The 20637-nt window shown below is 37.8% G+C and overlaps 1 protein-coding gene across 2 annotated transcripts in view; it reads right to left on the reverse strand.

The window, feature by feature from the left end:
• Agbl1 (AGBL carboxypeptidase 1) overlaps positions 1-20637 on the reverse strand; it is a 705341-nt gene that overhangs the window by 314530 nt on the left and 370174 nt on the right. For both annotated transcript variants that reach the window (XM_071607355.1, XM_027922002.2), the window contains exon 19: positions 16730-16906. In XM_071607355.1, the coding sequence (XP_071463456.1) occupies positions 16730-16906 (177 nt within the window). The remainder of the gene's footprint in view (positions 1-16729; positions 16907-20637) is intronic.

A 20637-nucleotide genomic window follows, 5' to 3' on the forward strand; every position in this document is an offset into this window, starting at 1 on the left:
GAGGGTAAGCGGATATGGTCCAATTCAATTTATTTAGCTTTTTGGATAAAGAAACCAAGACTCTAAAAGGGTACCTGGGAAACAAAACATTTATAATTAAGCAATGGTATGCAATTCTGAATGATTCTGACCCAAAGGGGATAATTAGAATTATCAAAATGCAGTTTTGAGTGCCACAACTTTGGAAGTGATACTGGCATCTACTGGGTAAAGACCAGGAGTGCTTCTAAACATCCTACAATGCATAGGTCAGTCCTCACAACAAAGAATTATCCAGCCCCAGAAGTTAATGAAGTAAGATAGAAGAAATGAAAAAATAGGAAAAAAGGAGAAGATATAAAGGAAAGACAAAGAAGTTAAATTTTAATTCAGAAGTTCCACATAATTTTTCAGGCCCATTACTTCCTAAGCCAGTTTTACTCCAAGGTCTGGCACTCTGAAATTCCTGGAAAACCCATAAATCTCAAAGCTCACTTAAAATAATTATCTTGTGCACAGTTATTTATCCAACAAATACATTAAGCAAAAAGAGATATGATATTTTGAGGACCCTAGAATATAGGAGATTTTCCAGCATTAACCTCTGTCTATGCCTCTGACACATGCTGAAATTCTTTCCCATCATGTAAGCCAAGGACCTCTCTGCTCCTGAGTTGAGCTTCCCCTTCACTACAGAAACTCCTTGAGACCCTCTCCTGAGATATCTCTTCTCCTAAGATGGAGAAACTCCAATCTAAAGAAATCACCTTGCTTTGGTTATCCTTTTGGTATCTCATGCCATTGTACATCGTAATCATTATATAAGAACTTTATAATCTAAAGTAAATGCATCTCTTGTGTCTTTGATGAAGGGAAGACTTTTGTTAGTTTCCATTTCACCACCTTTCTTGGCTACCTCTTTAATGTTTCATGACTGAGGCCACAAATGGCCATATTTCTGTCCCTATTTTAAGCCAGTGAGGAAGCAGTTATAACAGGGATATTTGTGAGAGAAGGGTCTATTCCTAGGATATATGTGAGTGTTGATCATGACAGCTGCATTCAACCTATTCGTGGGTGACTGAAGAGTGCCTGAGGAGTGTGTTAGGACACACAAATTGATTTGTTATGGTAACTGTAATGGATGCCAGTGGTAAATGAGATTTCAAATGACTGCTAAAATGATGATCCATTTTGGAAGCCAATCTGATGCCATGGATACTATTTCAAAAGAGCTAAAACATAGACAAGCCAACTCATGAATTCCTTTCTATGTTAATATATCTAAGAGAGAAAACTTATAATAAATGTTGCTAATAGATATTGCTGTTTGCTGATATGGATGATGGTAGAGAATACACATGATAATTAAGAGAACATGGAATTTGAGAAAAATACTTAAAATAAAAGTGGCAATTTCATGTCTATTCTGCCTTCCTTCCTCTACTGAGCTGCCTGTTCATTCAGTTTAAATGTGCTAGATATGGACAAAATAAAAATTCCAAGTGGAAATCAACTTTCATACTAACCATGAGCAAGATCAATGCCAAGCCAGGTTTAATTGGGTGAATGATATTGCCTTGTCAAGTTCCATAAGTTTTTCCAACACTTAGACCTAATAATTTCCCTCCTGAGTCTAACCTCTGATTAAAAATACAGGTAGTGAGGGGAAAAGTTTACTTATAAGATCTTTCTAAGGACATATAATATAGCAAAAAGTTTGGATACAACTTAAATGTCAAATATTTTAAGTAAATTCTAGAGAAATCAATGTAATCTTGGAACAAAATGCAATCATTAGAAGCATAAAATCTTCAAAGCTCTGCTGGAAATTTTCATGGTAGTGTTAATTTAAAAAATTAATGATCCACAAATGTATGTACAGATTGGTCACTAGTTCTATTAAAGATGTGCATACGAACAAAGTCTGGAAAAAAACACCAAAATAGCAAAAAAGAAAATAAGATTAGAAACAGATTCAGGTATTTATGGGTAACACTACTTTTCATAGTTTCCCTGACCTTTTCTATAACATAGTTAGAATACACACATGGAATAGTCAGCTTTTTGTCAGTGTGACCAAAATATCTGACAAGAACAACTTAGACTAGGGAAAGGTTATTTTGACTGATGGTTCTAGAGGTTTAGTCCATGGTGAGCCAACTCCATTGCTCTGAGCCCAAGGTGAGGCAGGACATCATGATGGAAGGGTGTGGTGGAGGGAGACTGTTCCCCTCAATGCAGCTAGAAAGAGGGAGAGAGGGAGAGAGTGTGGGGGAGAGAGAGAGAGAGAGAGAAGGGAAGGGAAGGGAAGGGAAGAGGGGCCACAGGGTAGATGAAACCTTCTAGGGCACCCCTACAATGACCACCTCCTCCAGCCATGCCCCATCTGCTCACAGTTACCAGCCCAGTCAGTCCATTCAAACTAGGATGGGATGATTAGTTTACAGCTCTCATAATCCAGTCATTTCACATCAGAACATTCCTGGATTTACACAGGAGCTTTTGTGGGACACCTTATATCCAAACCATCACAATGTGTGCATATATGGGTGTGTGTATGTGTGTGTGTGTGTGTATATATATATATATATATATATATATATATATATACATATATATATATATATATATATATATATATATATATACTATATATATATATATATATATATATATATATATATATATATAATCTAAATGGGATGGAGTTTACCTCAAAAGTTATATATACATACATATATATATAGTGTATCATACCAAAAGTATAGATTAGCATTTCTAGGAAGGTAATTGTAAGTAGTAAGGAAACCTATAATAAGAATTTTGGAGTGCATAGAAGAAAAAACATTAGAATTTAAATTAGTCTGCAACAAGAATAAGGTCAGTTGTGTTGAAGCAGTATTGAGTGTATGTTAGAAAGTCCTTCTAAGGTTAACTCAGCAATTTCACATTGTCTTCCATTAATGGTTTGATTGCAGCCTCCACAATATCATGGAAAGAATCGACTAGAGAGTTTACTTATCAAGCCAAATTTTGCTTCTCTTCTTTCTTCCTAACATACAATTAAGTTATATGATGAATGTTTCATTTTGTATGCACATGATTGGGCAAACACACCCACAAGATGATTTCTTATTGCATTTTCAATATCATATCTATTCCAGAAATCTGGGAGTCCTCATGGACTGTAGATTTACCACTTATTTGTCTCCAATCCTTTCAAACCCATTGCATCTGCTCATTTCCACCTCCAAAATATCTCTTGAATATGTTTCTTATGTTTCTCTTTCTTCCTGCAATGGGCTGTTATAGTAGCCTTCCAACTGGGGTCCCTGCACCATTCTACCCATCACAGAGCTAAAGTTAAAGGTAGTTATGATCCCATTCCTCTTTTCCTTAAGTCATATAAATGGATACCTATTACTTTTGAGGTAAAATCCATCTCATTTAGATGGGTATAAGATTTTTTTTTTACTTTTGCTTACTTTTACTACAATTCTTCCTCATGTGCCTGAAATTGAGTCATATTGAATGCAACACATTTTTTTAGTACAATTTGACTGAATTGGAGAAATATCAGATTTCACACTTTAGGCACTATAATAATTTTGATGTAATCTAATGTCGCATTTGCATTTTTAAGTCATAGTTCAAGTTTGATTCATATCACATGAAAAGAAAATTAATAATCCTTAAATACTTTTATAAATGTTCTTGTAGTTGAGTGATTTCTTTCTGTTTTAACCAAATGCAGAATTTCCCAAGAACCCATACTAGGTTCCCCTTTTGAGATTTTGCCCAACATTCCATTTTGCTAAGATATTTAGACACGATTTTTGCTGTGTAATGCAATAACTACTTGTCCCAGCTTTGTGACACCTGAAAATTTCATCAACACAAGACAAAATGGTATAATTAAGGAATACTACTAATTTATTGTCAAGGATTAGGAATGCCACTGAAATTTTCTCCATCTCAATTTTCTCATTGGGTAGCTGAGTATAACAATATGCAACTGGGATGATATATATGTAGGATAGGATAATGTTAAAGATTATGATTAACTGACTAGTATTTTGTGTCAGGAACTAGGCTAAGTGACACATATACATTTACAATGAAGGAAGCACAGTCCTTACTCGCTTTTTCTGATGCCTAAAGTTAACTTTAATAAATAATTTACCCAAAATTCAGTCTACAAGTGATGCAGCTAGTGTATTGAAGTATCAAAGGTCATGTGAATATTAATTATCCGCTACGTTTTTTCTGTCCATGTTGTCCATTGTTCAAACTGACAATTATGTATTTCATTAATCCTTTGCTGATGGGAATTGAGATTATTTCCATGTTTTCACCATTAACAAGCAATGACATCTATGCAATTTGGAAATTAAGTTTCTGAAAATAGAACTTTGAGATCAAGGATCATATATGTTTTTGTTGGATACTATCAATTTGTGCTATAACTTTTGCAGTTAAAAATATTAAGATTTGCTTCAGGAATGTGTAGGATATACCCTAGGTGCCTCCTTGCATTTCTCACTAACAGGGGGTAGGGGGACACTCCTGGGTCCCCAGTGGTGAGCTTTGCCTCAGGTGCTACCAGCTATGGCTGAGCCCTCAAAGCTTCTACCCTAGAGCTGCCAGTCACATTCCTGGGAGGACCCTTGTTTGCTCCTAATCTGTAGCCAGGGCAATGAGTCTCACATCCAATTGTCTGGCTTCTTCCATCATTCTGGGCTTGGATGAGGATCTGTAGCAGGGGCCAGATGGTACAACCTGATTATGCCAGTTTATTCCTCCAGGTACAAACTTTGACTAATGGGAAGCAGGAAGGTGGAGTGGTACAGAGACCACTCTGCTGTGTACCTGCTTTCTCCTTCTTCCTCCTCTGAACACAACAGCTATCCAGACACATCCCACAGAGCAGAGCAGACCTCGGGGACTGCTCTGCCCAGAACAGCAATGCCATATTTTGCATTAGTTTCTGCTTCATGTCCCTGGCTCACTTTCTTTACCTCTCATTTCCGTTTTCTCTCATGTTTGGACTATAGTAGCTTTTCGGCTCATCTGACATAATAAAGTTTATAAATGTGTTTTGTAAATTACTAACCACATTAAAAAGGAAAGATATATTTTACTATTGTAATTTTTGTTGTTTTTCAGAAACATTTGGCGGGGTATGTAGCCAGGAACAAAATGTTTGTTTCATTTGGAACAAAATGATCAAGGTTACTATTATTTAACTTTAAATTTAAATTTCACAACTCTTTATCAATCTAAGGACAAGAAAACATTTTAATCTTCCGGATTCACAGATGTACCCTAAACTTTGAATTTCACAGAAATACCCGCCTATGGCTGTATTCCTAAGGGAGTCATGTTGGAATCAGGAGTGGGACCATGTGCTTGAGAACTCCACTCTTGTCCCATGCAGCACGACCCATGGGGAATTCCATGGTGAGATTTAGAAATGAGAAGCAAGAAAGAAGCAAGATGAAAGTAACTAGAATGAAAGAAAAATTAGGAACTTTTTGAACCTGTCCTCCTTTCAAACAAATATCTTCTATTTTACCAGATGTTACTTTTCTCAATTTCATACACGCCCCCCACCCAAAAAAAAAAAAAAAAAACTTGTGAATAATTCCTATTCAACTAAGCCATCATTTGCCCAAGTCCTAAATCTTCACCTCCTCCTGTGTTCTCTTAGAGCACCCAGATCTTTCCACCCTGCTCTTTCTTCTTCTCACTTATTTAATTATCTGCCTCTGGCTGTACCAGAAGTTCTGGGAGAGGAGGAAGCTGCCAATTCTACTCTGTCATATCCTTGGCATTTAACACACTGTGGATTTTTTAAAAATGTCTCCTGAATGATGAATGAAAGAATGAATGAAGAATGAGGATGCGGTGACCATGTGTCTGGCCTTGGCTAAGGGATCTGAGTTTCCTATGTACATGTGCAGTCATTAACTTCAACTTCAAACAAAGTAGAGACCTAATAAATGCATGTTGACTGATGAAACAATTATGAGTTTATATAACAATATCTAATGCTTGCCTTCTAACAACAGGGTTCAAAGTATTCTAAAGGGTTTCTCTACTCATTGTTATTCAGGGAACACAGGCGTAGAAAGAATGACTGCTTATCTTTAAAAATAGAAATCTTTAAGATCACTCTGATAGGAAACAGGCAGACATGAGTGGTGGAAACATGAGGTTAAGAAAATAATTCTATAAAATGGGCCCACTGTGCTGACCCCCACATGCTTTCACTTTTAAAAAGCAATTTATCTACAGCTCATACTGGCTTACGTCAACAGGATATGTCACATTCCTAAGAAAAAATATTTGTTATCTGCAGGAAAACGGGAGACGGGAAATAATACTGATAACAGGAACAGGTGTTACTCTAAAGAGGGGGACTTTTAGGACCCTTACACACACCAGATCATGGAATTCAGGGAGATAAGGATAATTCCCCATAACTAAAACATCTGTAAGAACAGGTTCCAATTAGAACTAGTCAACATAGGACAAAGTGATCTAGAATTGTCATGGCAATGGAGACTTGAAAGTCTGATGTCATCCTGCTTTCAGTTAAAAGTTAAGAAGAGATTGACTTGGTCATAACTCTCTGGAAACTTCCCTGGCATTCCATAAATAAATAAATAAGAAAGCAGGGAGAGCATGCTGTCCATCTCTTCTCTGAGGGGCCCTAGTCTCCACCTTAAGAGTGTCCCCTTCCCATCTCTTCTAATAAACTTATGCCTGTTACTCTGAGTGACATGTCTGAAAACTTTCTAATTTGATTGGAAGAATTGGGTTTGAGGAAAGGGCCTTCATGCTTCCTCAGTTTCCCAGAAGTCCTCAGCCCTGTAACACCTCTATTGGAATGAAGACAGTGGAGATTGTCGAAAAGTTGGCTGGAGGACTGTGTGATCGCTTCATAACAGGGAGGTATGGGAAGATTCAGAGTCCACCTCATTTTACACACAGAGAAAATACCCTGTGGATAATTTCTCCTGACCTGAACTCTGCCTTTCAGCACTTTTGTAGGAAGATGTTACTCCAATGACTCCGTTGTGCACTAAGGACCAAAGCAAAGCATCCCAAGTTGGGCCGATCCTGTTTCCCTATGCTACAAGTTAAATAAAACCCTGGCTTAAATCTGTGCTTTCTTTGGTTTTAGATGGCTGCTCCTTAAGGGCGGCTGGCTTATTGCATTTACATTGATCACATGGGGAGAGTAAGATTTACAAAGATAAACTATCTTTTCTTCTCCTTGGTCCTTTGAAGCCAATTTATTTTTAAAGAATCAGAGGTCATTTGAGGCTTAATGGATTATCCCAAGTGTCAGAATCTGTCCTTATTTTTTGATTCAGGGAATCACTTTCTACAATGGGCATTTAAAATTCAAGACTCCCAGGGTTTTAGTAATCCCAGGAAAGGCCCCTGCTGGCAACCTTATTAGCATTTCTACCTCTTGATTTTTATTTAATTCCTTTTAATATTCTATTATACTACTGACAGACATTATGGAACTGCAGGGCTGCAGAATGAGAACAATATTTCATAATATCATCAAACCTGTGGTGAGTTAATAAACTGCTCATAACATGCTTTGAGATCATATAACAACTGGTTAAAAAAAAAACCAGAACAGTAAATTAACACTTGCTGAATCACAATTAATAAGAAAAGAGAGAGTATGGACAAGCATTCAAGTAGTTTCACACCAAAATAATGGATTAGCATATGGATTTCATATCTACATTGACAAAGAAATAAAATGATACTCCAATGGCAAAATAAGCGTTTGGAAAACAGTCCCGTTTTTTAAGCTCTAGAGAGCAGAAGGCTGTTACAGAACATGGGTGAAGAAAGAAAAGCTCATTGCACATTAAAATGTTAGCAGGGGTCAACAATATGTCTCATATGGGGGATTACTTTCAACTTTTAAATTATATTCACATAGGACATCTCATTGCAGCCAGAAGAAGAAGAAGAAGAAGAAGAAGAAGAAGAAGAAGAAGAAGAAGAAGAAGAAGAAGAAGAAGAAGAAGAAGAAGGAGAAAAACATTCTGGAAACAATGTCTGCATTAAGGAAAAGGCTATATCTCCCCAACTTCCTTTGCTTGATCCCTTCAGGGCTTCTCAAACTTTATTGGGAACATGGATCACCTGGAGATCTCCTTCAAATGCAGATTCTGTTGCAGCAGGTGGGGCCCCACATTCTGATTTTCTAATAAATGCCAGGTGCTGCTGTTGCTGCTGCTGCTGCTTGGGCTAAATTGGCACCTGTGAGCAAGAGCATCCTGAGAAGATTAGCATCCTATGTAATCACAGAAGATTTAGATGGAAGTTAATCCAATATACACTTAATGAGATGCATCATTGTTCTTGTGCTTAATTGATATGGAGACAGAAATAGTGATTTACAGACTCTGGTTGATTTTCACAAATTCAAGCCAAGCACTTCTAGAGCTGACCAAAAACTAGGAGGCTCTGAAGGAAGTGCCTTCAAGATATCTTAGACTCAATAAATTAAGGCATGAGCTCTAAATCATATTTGTTGGATAACATACAATTTTAAGAATCTCTTTAAAACTATAGCTTCTTTCCCCAGAAAAATGTACACAGAGTGGAACAATTTTGTATATAACTATATCTCTGTCTAGGCTCTTAAAATTGTTAGGGAACAGACAGATGAGGACGGTGGGAACACAAGGTTAAGAGAGTACTCCTATAAAATGGGGCCCCTGTGCTGAACTCTACATGCTTTCTTTTCCAAGAAGCAATTTACCTGTAGCCCTGCCCAGTCTAAGTGGACAGGATATGTTACATTCCTCAGCAAACTACCTGTTAACTGCATGAGAAATGTAGGCCCAAGATAATGCTGATGGGAGAAATCCAGGAGACTTGTGACCAGATCCTGAAATTCTGGGAGATAAGGATAGTTCTTCCTAACCATAAAATCTGTAAGATGTACTATTAAGAATCCAATTAGAACTAGTCAGCATGAGCCAAGGTGACCAAGTGTTGCCATGACAAAGGGATTTGAAAGTCTGATGTCACCTTGCTGTCAGTCAAAAGTAAAGAGGTGGACCTGGGCAGGACTTCTAGAAACTTCTCTGGGATTCCTAATAAACCTGGAGTGCAAGAGAGACACGTTGTCCTTCTCCTCTACAAGAGGACTCACTCTCTCCCTGGATACTGTCTCCTTTCCCTTTTTCTATCCCTTCAATAAACTCATTCCTGTTACTCTGAGCAACATGTCTGAAATCTTCCTGACATGGTCACCAGAATTGGGGTTTGAAGAGGGGAACTTTGTGCTGCTTCAGTTCCTCAGGAGGCCTCAGCTCCATAACAAAAACATAGATTAAAAAATTGTTCAAAGACACCAATTTAAGGAATTCTATGTGGGGGGGTCCTAAAAGCTAGAGGGAAAAAAAATAAAGACAAAGAAACAAAAATTCTACAAATTCTCCCAGGAATGGATATTAGACCAGTTTTTAAGTGCAACACTTACAGGGAAACTAAGTTAATCCACCAAGGAGCATAGACATGAAAGAAAAGGAAAACAAAAGGTGAATTTGAGACTCCCTAATAAAAGCCATGGGGAATTTTCTAGAACCAAAAGAGGATCAGGATTAAGACTAATAAAAAAAAAATAGTTTCAAGACCTTGCCTTTTACATGGGGGCATCCTACCTCAGTCCCTCAATGACTGAACCCTGGGGACCCTTGATAAAAATGCAAATTCTTCAGCCATGTCCCCCAAATCAAGAAAGCTCAGAAGGTGATCTTAATATACATTAAAATTTGAGGGAGGGCTCCTCAAACTTTCCTCATATTAGATAACCAAATACCATTCCTCGGGTTATACTAATGAAAGTAAATTATCCCTCCTCCTCAAAGACCTAAAAGAATGATATTCCCTTACATGGCCGCCTGTAAGACAAGGCAGTGACTTGAGAATAGTAATCCAACCTATATTCTAGAGTTGAAGTCATGATTAAAATAGCTTTTTAAATTCAACAGTCTTCCTAGAAATTTAAATTTGTTCCTCCCTCTGCCACCCAGGCTTATTCCTTTCATTCTTTTTCTCTTCCCCTTCCCTTTTTTCAGGACATCAGATATGAATCAGCTAGACTATAGCTTATGCTGCATAGGAAATTTGATAGCTAGAATAAATGGTAGATAAAAAAGGAAGTGCCTAAATAATACATGCAGGAGTTTCTTTGATGTAGGTAAGTCTATAAATATAGATATATGGATATTAGTCTCTATAAAAGCCAAAATCTGTGATTCTTAAACCTGGTTATGTATTAGAGCTTATAATATCACAGAGACCTTACCTCTAAACTCAAAGGTATTGATTAAGAAGACCTGATTAAGATGATTATGTATGAAAGTCCATTATTTCAAATAGAAAAAGAAAATCAACACTAATAATTATTATCATCAATAATAATACAAATAGTAAATATGTTTTGAGAGTAAACAGGTAGTGAGTTTTTCCTATGAAGACAGTGATAAATGTTTTAATGATAGTGGTTCATTCTGTCTTTATAGCATCTCCATAAAATAGGAACTATGAGGAACATCATGTTTACCACTGAAGTACATAGAGGTCAGGGACTGTTTCAAGCTCAATGATTGTGAATGGCAGAGTTCTCCTTGGAACTTTGTAGCTGACACAGGAACTTCACTAAACAATAAGATATGCTTCCTTTATGACCTGATGGTTGAAAATCATTAGTATATACCTATGTTTGTGTATGTGTGTGTGTATGTTCATGCTTGTGTACCCTGGTACAAAGCCAATTCTGCAGGAGAGTCCTCAGTCTGGGCTGTGTAAATCCATAAAGCTGTGTAAGACTCTGGTGGACAAGACGAGAAGTCACTAGGAAGTGAAATGAGGATAGGAAGTAAGACAGGAGATCACTTGTAACAGCTTAAAATGGGTGTTTTACTGAAGATTTTGCTCCAACATTTCCAATAATGAAGAAACTGGTAGAAAGATGCTATTTCATATGTATTAAAATCCTCCCATCCCTCTTTGCTTACTTTGAAAAGTTTTGTGGGTTTTTTTTGTTCGTTTGTTTGCTTGTTTGTTTGTTTTTAAAGAGAAGATCAGCCAGGATAGAATAAACAGGGTGAGAAGGAAATGTGTGGATTAAGCAGCCAAAGTCCCCTGACAATAGTGAATTGTGCTCAAAGCAAAGAAGCTACTTTTGGAAAAAATGTGCATATTCAGAATTAAGTTGCTGAAGATTCTTAAGGGTTCCACAATAGTGCTGGTTCACACTGCTGTAGATGATCCAGAAATCCTTTAGATACTCAGGATAGTCATAATTTAGCAGAGACATGTCCATCTCTTTGTTCTAATTATGTCATCTATTATAAATCAGAAAACTGTGACCTAGAGAGGTTAAGTGACTCACCTGTTGCTACAGATCTACTTAACGGCAGATAAGTGCAGCAGCTGGGTCTCCTGTTTCTGAAGCCGAGGACTCCTTTCAACAACCACTTTCTACAAGGCAGAAAGCACAGGGGTAAAAGCAAAGATTCCAGTTCCACACCTGTCATCTTCAAATCCTGGCTCTAAAACTTACTAGCTGTATGACCTTGAGCAAGTTACTTAACCTCTCTGCCTCAGCATCCTCATTTGTAAAATAAGGATGACAATGACAATAGAAGTGACCATGATTCTTGGTTGTGCCATAGCAGACATGGGGTAACTTAATATATATATTAAGGGCTTAGCACAAATTGAGTACCATAGAAGAGTTTGTTATCATTATTGCTATGTTAAAATTGTGTATCATAATACTCAAGCAACATTAACCAGCACTCCTTATACAAGGAATGACTCTTAAAATTGTTTTTCAAGATGTTCCAAGAAAATCTAAACTTGATTTTCTTCTTCATGGGGGTAAAGAATAAACAAGAGTTGTTATAACATGCGGGCTTTACTCCATGACAATGTAAAAAGAAGAATAAAATCATTTCCTTCATTCTTTGGTCTATGTGTTGTGTACCTGTCCATGACCTAGAGCACTAGGTTGAATAGTACCCCCACCAAGTTCTTCTCCTTCCCAGAACTGCAGAATGTGACCTCATTTAGAAATAAGGTCATTGCAGATGTAATTAATTAAGGTGATATCATCCTGGAGTAAGGTAGACCCTTGATCTGGTATGGCTGGCGTCCTTAACAAGAAGATTAGAAGAGAGACACAGTGATAACAAAGGAAAAGGTGGGGCTTATCCATCCACAAGTCAAGGAACACCAAAGATTTGGGAAATACGGCTGAAAGCGTGGAACAGATTTTGCCCTAAAGTCTTTAGAGAGAACATCACCCTGCTGACATCTTGATTTCAGACTTTTACCCCTTTTACCCTCTAGAACTATGAGAGAATAAACTTATGTTGTTTTCGGTCACTCTGTGGTCATTTGCTGTAGCATCCACTCAAAACTAATATATCTGCCTCCATTCTGGACCACTGCAAAAAATCTTGCACCAAGCTATTGTCTCCAGCATGAGGTGAGGAAGGTAGTAGATGAGGGCCCATGCCTTAAGTAACTAAGGCAAATACAGTATGAAAGAAAGGACATGGGAAGCCTTAAACGCTAAGCTCAGATATCTTAATTGCCTATATGAAATTCATCCCTGTCAAACCATCTTACAGCTTGAATACTTAGTTCCAACATTTATGTTTTCTCATCCAAGTCTTTCTGAAGCACTGTTATAATTTGTTTCCCCAGGAAGCATCCTCTGAGACTCTGAGAATTACATGTATCAGGACTTTGGGGGAGTACTCATTGGAACAACACCTGTGAGCGATGAGGAAAGCAAAATTGGGCAGAGGGGAAGTAGATCTGCAATGCACTTGCAATAAAGGCTCCAGCTGATCCTGTAGGGAATTTGAGAGCTGGAATGTCCCGCTGGAATTGTCCCAGTGGAGGCAAGGAGGCCAGGCCTTTTCACCTCACATAGGTCAGCCATTGGATGCAGGCTGCTGTCAGGAAGGAACCACAGCTTTGGGCAAGGCCATTTCTGCAGCTATAGTCAATTCCTCCTAATGGACACAGCTGTGAGCAGCAAGGGGAAATGCATGCCTGGGTGCTAAACAGGCACCTAGAGGGTGGACTACACCATCTACCATGTATATGGATGGGAGTCTTTCTGCTAATCATCATCTGTTATTAGAATGTGGCCGTAAGAGATTCCACACCTGGACTAGAATTGTCTTACACTGGGAAAGAATCCATTAAATGCTCTCAAATCATGTACACAGTGACAGGTCTGAGAGGTCTCAGCTCTACATTCTATGCCTTTCCCTCTCCTGCCCACACATTTTCTATTTCCATGCACTGCAAAGATTCTTAAAATCTCCACTTTAGAGTGACTTCTGGTCACACTCAGACCACAGAGATTTCTTCTTCTTTTCTAGTTACCCATGCACATAGAGGATCACCCTCTGACAACCTAGAAATTACTATTGATCCATTTGTTCACTTATTCATTCATCTGTCCATCATCACACATATTTAATACCTATTCTGCACTAGAGCAAGTACTGAATGTTTAAAAAAATGAAGAGGTTGTAAAAGGTCTTAACATCAGAATAAAGAGTTGAATTTTCTCTAGACATAATGAAGACATTGGGACAGATAATGTGACTTGAGTAGATTTGGATTATTGAAAGATCCCTCTGTGGGGGTTGGAGAAGACAGATTGCTTGGAGAGTCCACAGTACAAAGAGGCAGCTCACATAAAGAAATTGAAGGACCAGTTGACTCATTCTTCAAGCCTCAGCTGAGTCCCCCATCTTCTGTTCTTCCTCTGACTAAGGCCACTTTGCTGTCCCACAAGTCAGTGGTGTGGCCAACAAGCAGGTCCAGAACCTGCTTCGGTGGGAGTGCTCACATTGACCTTCTAAGCCACTAGCAGCCCACAGGGTCCAGTCACATGCCTTTGTATGTGCAGACATACCATATATGTGACCCCAGGTCACAGGCTCTCACTGTGAACCACACAGCTGTCCACATAGACTGGATGCCTCTGAAAAATGAGCCCCCAAAGGATGAATCATTCCATTTAGTCTTCCCCTCCACAGCCTCAATATCTTTGGGCCAGTCCTTAAGAGAAAAAGTAAATCTCTCAGTGGGTGGGACTATTACATAAAATTTAAATTATGGATCTTAAGTGTATGAGAAGCAGCAGAGACTGTATTCCAAAGAAATAAAGGCAGGAGAAATTTTTTTTTCAAATTAGCCAACTATAGACTGGAAAATAGAAGAGAAAATATCATATTAATAATAATTATTTGAAGGTAATAGCTTATGTTCTTTAATGCAGTTCCAACATAAATGTCACTGTAAGAAATGATATTTCATTTCACTACTAACAAATCAGGTACTTAGTGTGCTGGGGGAGAAATGATTGGAACTACTTTAAAGCCACATTAACCAGAGAAACTGCAAAAATATTTATATTCTTATGAAGGAAGGAAGGAATGCCCCTCGTGGGTGTACTTAAGTATCCTCCATCTTTTGGATAAATGGTAATGCTAAACAAAAAATGGAAAGATGACCTTAGAATAATAACCTCAAGACCCAACTGGGACTCAGCTTCTCAATGTACAAAAATCATTTGCAATATGTTCAGGATGGAAATTTCTATACTGCTTTATAGCTCATAGACTTTATTATATACCTCAATCGAAAATCACCGAAACACCCAACTCAGGGCTGGCTTCCTTCCCCTGGGGGGGCGGGCCTCCCATATGTAAAATTACTCACCATGCCCTTGCTTGCTGTCTGTGACTCTGCTCAGCTACTCAACCATGTTTGTAAGGACAAGAAAACAAAGGGAAAGAGAAAACCAATCCATTCAGAGAGGTGTTTCATATAGAGAATGGGACCGTTAAACCAAAAGCAGATTTGGCACTATTACGGTTTTCTCTAGCCAGTTCTCCCTCCATTCTCCTTCTGGAGACCCCATGCAAAGCCCATGTGGAAAATTTCACAGGATAAATGCTGCATTGATACCTGAAAGTCATCTCATTGGGTGAAAGTCTTTCATTCTTTCTCATTTCTAACAGTTGTTTTGCGCGTTGCATGGAAGATGGAGAGTTCGTGAGGGCCTGCACCTATGAGCCCTTTAGTTTTCAGGCAGCTCCAAAGGACTTGAATGTCCAGTTGATTTATCATGAATGGCATTGATACTTATGTGACTAGAAGCTGTTAGTCTGAACTGGTGCTTGGAGAAACAAAGTCAATGAAAGTCACCGATCCAATAAATCTGTGAAGGGTTGCATGGAAAGTCTTTTAAGCAAATGACAGGCCCCGTCCTACAAGGAGGCATACAGCTATTGAGGCACAAATCAATGTCCAGAAGGCCTTAGGATGACTTATATTCCAGGCTTTTATTTTTGAAATCATATAGATTTGTATGCCAATAAACTAAACAGATTCCTGATGATATAACCTCAAAGTCAATTCATATATGTGTTTACAAATATTTTGTGTGGTAGGGAGGACAGAATCTACATTAAAATCTACGTTTGAAACATAGGTTTATGGAAGTAAGTAGCTTCAGTACTGCTGGTATATGGAAGAGTGAGGTCTTTTGCTACTCACATAATGATCTGCACTCTTATTCTGCATGCACATTAATATGAGTAAATAGAATTAATCCAGCCTAATAACTTATTAATCTAGTAACAAAATAATCCTTGAAGCAATCACTTGGACTATTTGACAGAACTAATGGGCCAAAATGAGCAGTTAAGTTAACCCAATGTCAAAAATCTCTTGGACCAGGTGGGGAAGTTAGATAATGTTCATGGCCTGTCACTCTGTGCACTGCCTTTGATAGCTAACAGATTTCTACAAGCTCTGGATTGCATAGATGCCAAGTGCTTCCTGGCTGCTCCAGGAGAGTATCAAAGCCAACACAATGAGTTTTAATACTGGTGAGGTCCAGGTATTCTTGGGGTTGAATGGAAGTCGCCAAGGAGTCGTCTGTCAGCTTGCCTAAGAAATTTAAAAGACTATTACCCTGGCAGTGTCACAATGTCCTTTATTTATGCTTCTCTATGGGGGAGTGGGAAGAGCAGCCAGAACAGCCTGCTATAGCAGCTATCCAGCTGCTCATGCAGTTAATATAGCTGTAGAAAGAAGGTGATTTATACAAGAGCACTTTCCCCCCCAACACTGGTGCATGAGTCTCAGACCCACTCATTCTGGGAGACCTGCACTACACACAATTTCCTGTGTGCCCTGGTGACAGCAGGATAACATAGAGAGCTGCTGATTTAAACTAGAATAGGAAACAAACACAATATATAAGTGTATTGACAATATCCATACATGACTTATGCCCTCAATGATGTTTATGAGATAGTTCACTTGTTGCAACAGACAACAGATTTCTATGAACGCAACAGAGCCAGGCAGGCAGAGATTCTGTAAAAGCTGGGGGCACAGGTTAAAAAGAGGCTTCCTGCTGCTTGCTGGTGAGGAGAAATGATTAAGGAACCAAACTAGAAAGCATGCACACATAGCTTCCAGGACCAACAGTGCTGCTGCCACAGGCAAAGGTGATCGTTGAAAGGAGCAGGGCAGACTCTATGTGGAGCCTTCTTCCCCTTTCAGGTGGTGGAGTAGGGATGAGAGGGTCTGTTATTGCTCCCCATTCCTGTGTATCCCTGCTAGAGGGGCCTGCAGCTTCACATACCTGATAAGGGCCCTGGTTGCAGCCACAGTAGCTGCTCTCCATGGTGTAGCTTCTCGACACTCCCATCTCTCTCCACACCACAACCCGGGCAGTGGAGGCTCGGGATTTCTCCACAAGGAAACTGCAGCTGCTCATTGTGAATGCTGGTGCTAGTTTATCAAGGATTTTGGGAAGAGTCTACAATTAGAAAAAAGAAAATCAAACTATGATGAGTTGCAGGTGATTAGCACTATTCATTATAAAAAATAGCTTCTCAACATTTATGTAGCATCTCTATATATCACACACTTAATATATGCTACTGTGAATCATTTATTGATCCTAAGAAATGGATACCAACTTATTTTATCATTTTTCAGATAAAGAATCTGAGGCTTAGGAAAGTAAGAATAAAGAACTTAAGTCCCACAACTACAAAATGGCTAGAATAGGATCCAGATGCCTACCATCCCAACTCCAAAGAATATAATCTTTAGACTTGGCTTTTGTGCATCACTGTGGACCTCTGATGCACATGTATATTTGGCCCCTTACATTGCTGGGTTGAGCCTATGGGAAATCACAGATGTTATAGGGACCTGGAATTTATAGAGCAACTCAATCCAGCCTTAGTGTTTCTACAGGGTGAGACTAAGCACCGTTCACTGACCTCAGAAGGCCACAGGGGCCACTGAAGACTCTCAAGCAGGAGCATTATGAAGTTCATTTGTTTCCTATGAGTATGGAATTGCCAAAATTAACTTTTTAGCCTTATTCTCTAAGCCATAAATCTAAAGCTGGATCAATTATAAAACTCCTAAAATTCCATCCCTTCTGGGTTTATATATCCCACTTTGGAGTAAAAAATGCTTTATTTATGACCACTTAATCTCCAGTTAGAAGGCATCTGTAGACTCTAGTCACTCTGATTGGCAGAGCTGTGGCTTCCAACACTTGACCTGCCCCAGAGGGAATGATGACTCAGAGTTGATAGTACATTTAGTCCTTGGGTCAGCAAAAATACTGAGCTTGGAAGTCCCAGAACTTCAGTGACATTAACAAGAAGGGTTCTCTCACTTCAGGACTAACTAAATATGCACAAAATAGCACGTAATGTAAAAATCACGTACCTTAGGTAACAAACAGTAAAACTTCAGGCTTTTGGACAAATTGGATGACAAAAGTGTTAAAAGCCTAATAAGTTGTTAAGAATACAAATTAATTGGATTTTTTGAAAAAAAAAATACTAGACTATCTAGCAAATCTCTTTATCACTCTGGTACTTACTGTCCTTGGGTTTAATATAACTGTTAATTGCATTATTGACTCTATTATAAATTATGCATTATGTAAACACACATTAATATAAATATTAACATAACTTATTCTGGTCTCTATGTTCCTACATACCCTCCAGACCTACAGAACATTTTAAAAGGGAAAAAAATGTTTTTATTGCTTGAGCTTCTGCAACTGCCTTCTAATTGATTTCATATCCACACTTATACCTCCCTCCCTGAGTTCTTGCCCTATCTTTGGCCTTCAAAATGTTCATCACAATTCCAATTTAGTTATTGTGTGTGTGTGTGTATGTTTGTTTGTTTCTCCTCTTCAGCCTCGAAGTTCCATAAGGGCAGGAGTGTATTTTATTCACAAGAAAATCTCTGCATCCTGAGAAATATGTTACTCATAGACTTCATAACTATTTTTTGAGATAAATAGAACTTACTAGTCCAGACCCTAAGGCTCTCCTTAGATAAACATAAACATACTGCTTACCTATATTTTAAAGAAAATGATTAAAAATACTCAAAATCAATTTTCATTTATCAATGTTTTAGCTCAGTGTAAGAAGTTTACTCATATTACTTTAATGATCTTTGTTTTGTAAACTTACTTCTTTTGTGATTTGTTATTTTTTAAATCATAGTTCATTTTTTAACAACAGTTATAGTTCAGAGCAAAACTGAGAGAAGAGAAAGTTGCACAGATATCCCATGTGCTCCATGGTCCCACATGGGTATAGCCTCCCTCATTATCAAAATCTTCCACCAGAATGGTGTATTTGTAATGCTTGGACCTACAATGACACATCGCTATCACTCCAAGTTCATAGTTTTAAATTATGGTTCACTCTTGATCTTGCGCATTCTATGGGCTCGGTTGAATGTATAGTGACATTTATCTAACATTACTGTACCATGCAAAGTAGTTTCACATTCCTAAAACAGTTTGTTCTTCACCTGTTCATCTCCTTCCTGCTTCTCTTCCCCTGAAGACCCTGGCAACCACTGATCTTTCAATATCCCATAGTTTCATCTTTTCTGCAATGTCATATAGTTGGTGTCATACTAGTTTTCATGTTGCCTTGTCTCACTTAGTAACACCCACTTAAGTTTCCTCCATGTCTCTGCATGACATGATAACTCATTTCATTTTTGCACTGAATAATGTTCCATTGGTTAGATGTCTGAAGGTATCTTGAGTGTATTATCATGAATGAAGCTGCTACAAAATATTCATGTATAGGTTTTATGTGGACATAAGTTTTCAATTCTTTTAAGTAAATAATAAGAATTGCAATTACTGGACTTGGTGGTAACAGTATGTTAGGTTTTGTAATAACCACCAGACTGTCTTCCAAAGAGGTTGTACCACTCTATATTCCTACCAACAATGAATGAGGGTCCCTGCTGATCCCCATTCTTGTCAATAGTTGGTGTTTTTGTTCCAGATTTGGGGCATTCTAACAGGTGTATAGTGGTACCATATTATCATTTTAATTTGCACTTCCCAGATGATAAACAGTGTGGAGCATCTTTTTATGTGCTTATTTTCCATCTGTATCTCATCTTTCATGAGGTATCTTTTAAGATCTTGGGTCTATTTTCTAATCAGGTTGTTTGTTTTTTATAATGTTGAGTTGAAAAGTTTTGTTATATAAACTGTTATGTTCTTATGTAAACTCTGTTCTTTGAGATAACAGTTAATTATCAAACATCCTTTACAACATTTTCTTCTCTAGTCTGTAGCTTATATTTTCATTCTCTTGAGAATTTGTTTCATAGAGCACGAAAAAATTTAAGATTAATTAAGTCTAGCTTATTAATTCTTCCTGCTAAAGATTATGACATAGTTGTTGATATCATATCTAAAAAGTCCTTGTCTAACCCGTAGTCATCTAGATTTTCTCTTATCTTCTAGAAGTTGCCACATCCTGAGCTGTTTTCCTTCACCACTTCTATCTGCCATCATGTTCTGCCTCACTCCATCTTATCTTGGGCTCAGAGCTATGAAGTCCATGATTAACCATGGACTAAACCTCTAAAACTGTGACCCAAAATAAACTTCCTCCTCTACATTGTTCTTGTCAGGTTCTTTGGTAACAGAGATAACAAATCTGATTAAAACAAGTCTTTGTATCCATGAACATAAATATTTCTTCTTATTTAGTTTTTCTTTTATTTCTTCATCAGACTTTTGCAATTTTCCTCATATAGATATAATACATGTTTTGTTAGACATAAAAATAGGTATTTTATTTGGAACATACTAATATAAATGGTATTGAGCTTCTTAATTTCAAATTCCACTTGCTCATTGCTGTTATACAAGAAAGCAATTAAATTCTGTATATTATCTTCGTGTGCTGCAACACATTAATCATTCATTCTGGAGTTCCAGAAATAAAAATGGTTTTATTTCTTTATTTTGCAATCAGTATGACTTTATTTTGTTTTCTTGTCTTATTACATTGCTACACCTTCCAACAAAATGCTGAAAAGGAGTGCTGAGAGGGTACATTCTTGTTTCACTCCTGATTTAGTGAGAAAAGTGCTTATTTCTTACCATTAAAAATTTATGTTAACTGTAGCTTATTAATAATTTTTTTATCAAATTCAGAAAGAGGAGTCTATTCTTAGTTTATT

The sequence above is a fragment of the Marmota flaviventris genome, chromosome 2 (assembly GCF_047511675.1).
Source record: "Marmota flaviventris isolate mMarFla1 chromosome 2, mMarFla1.hap1, whole genome shotgun sequence".
Lineage (NCBI taxonomy): Eukaryota > Metazoa > Chordata > Mammalia > Rodentia > Sciuridae > Marmota > Marmota flaviventris.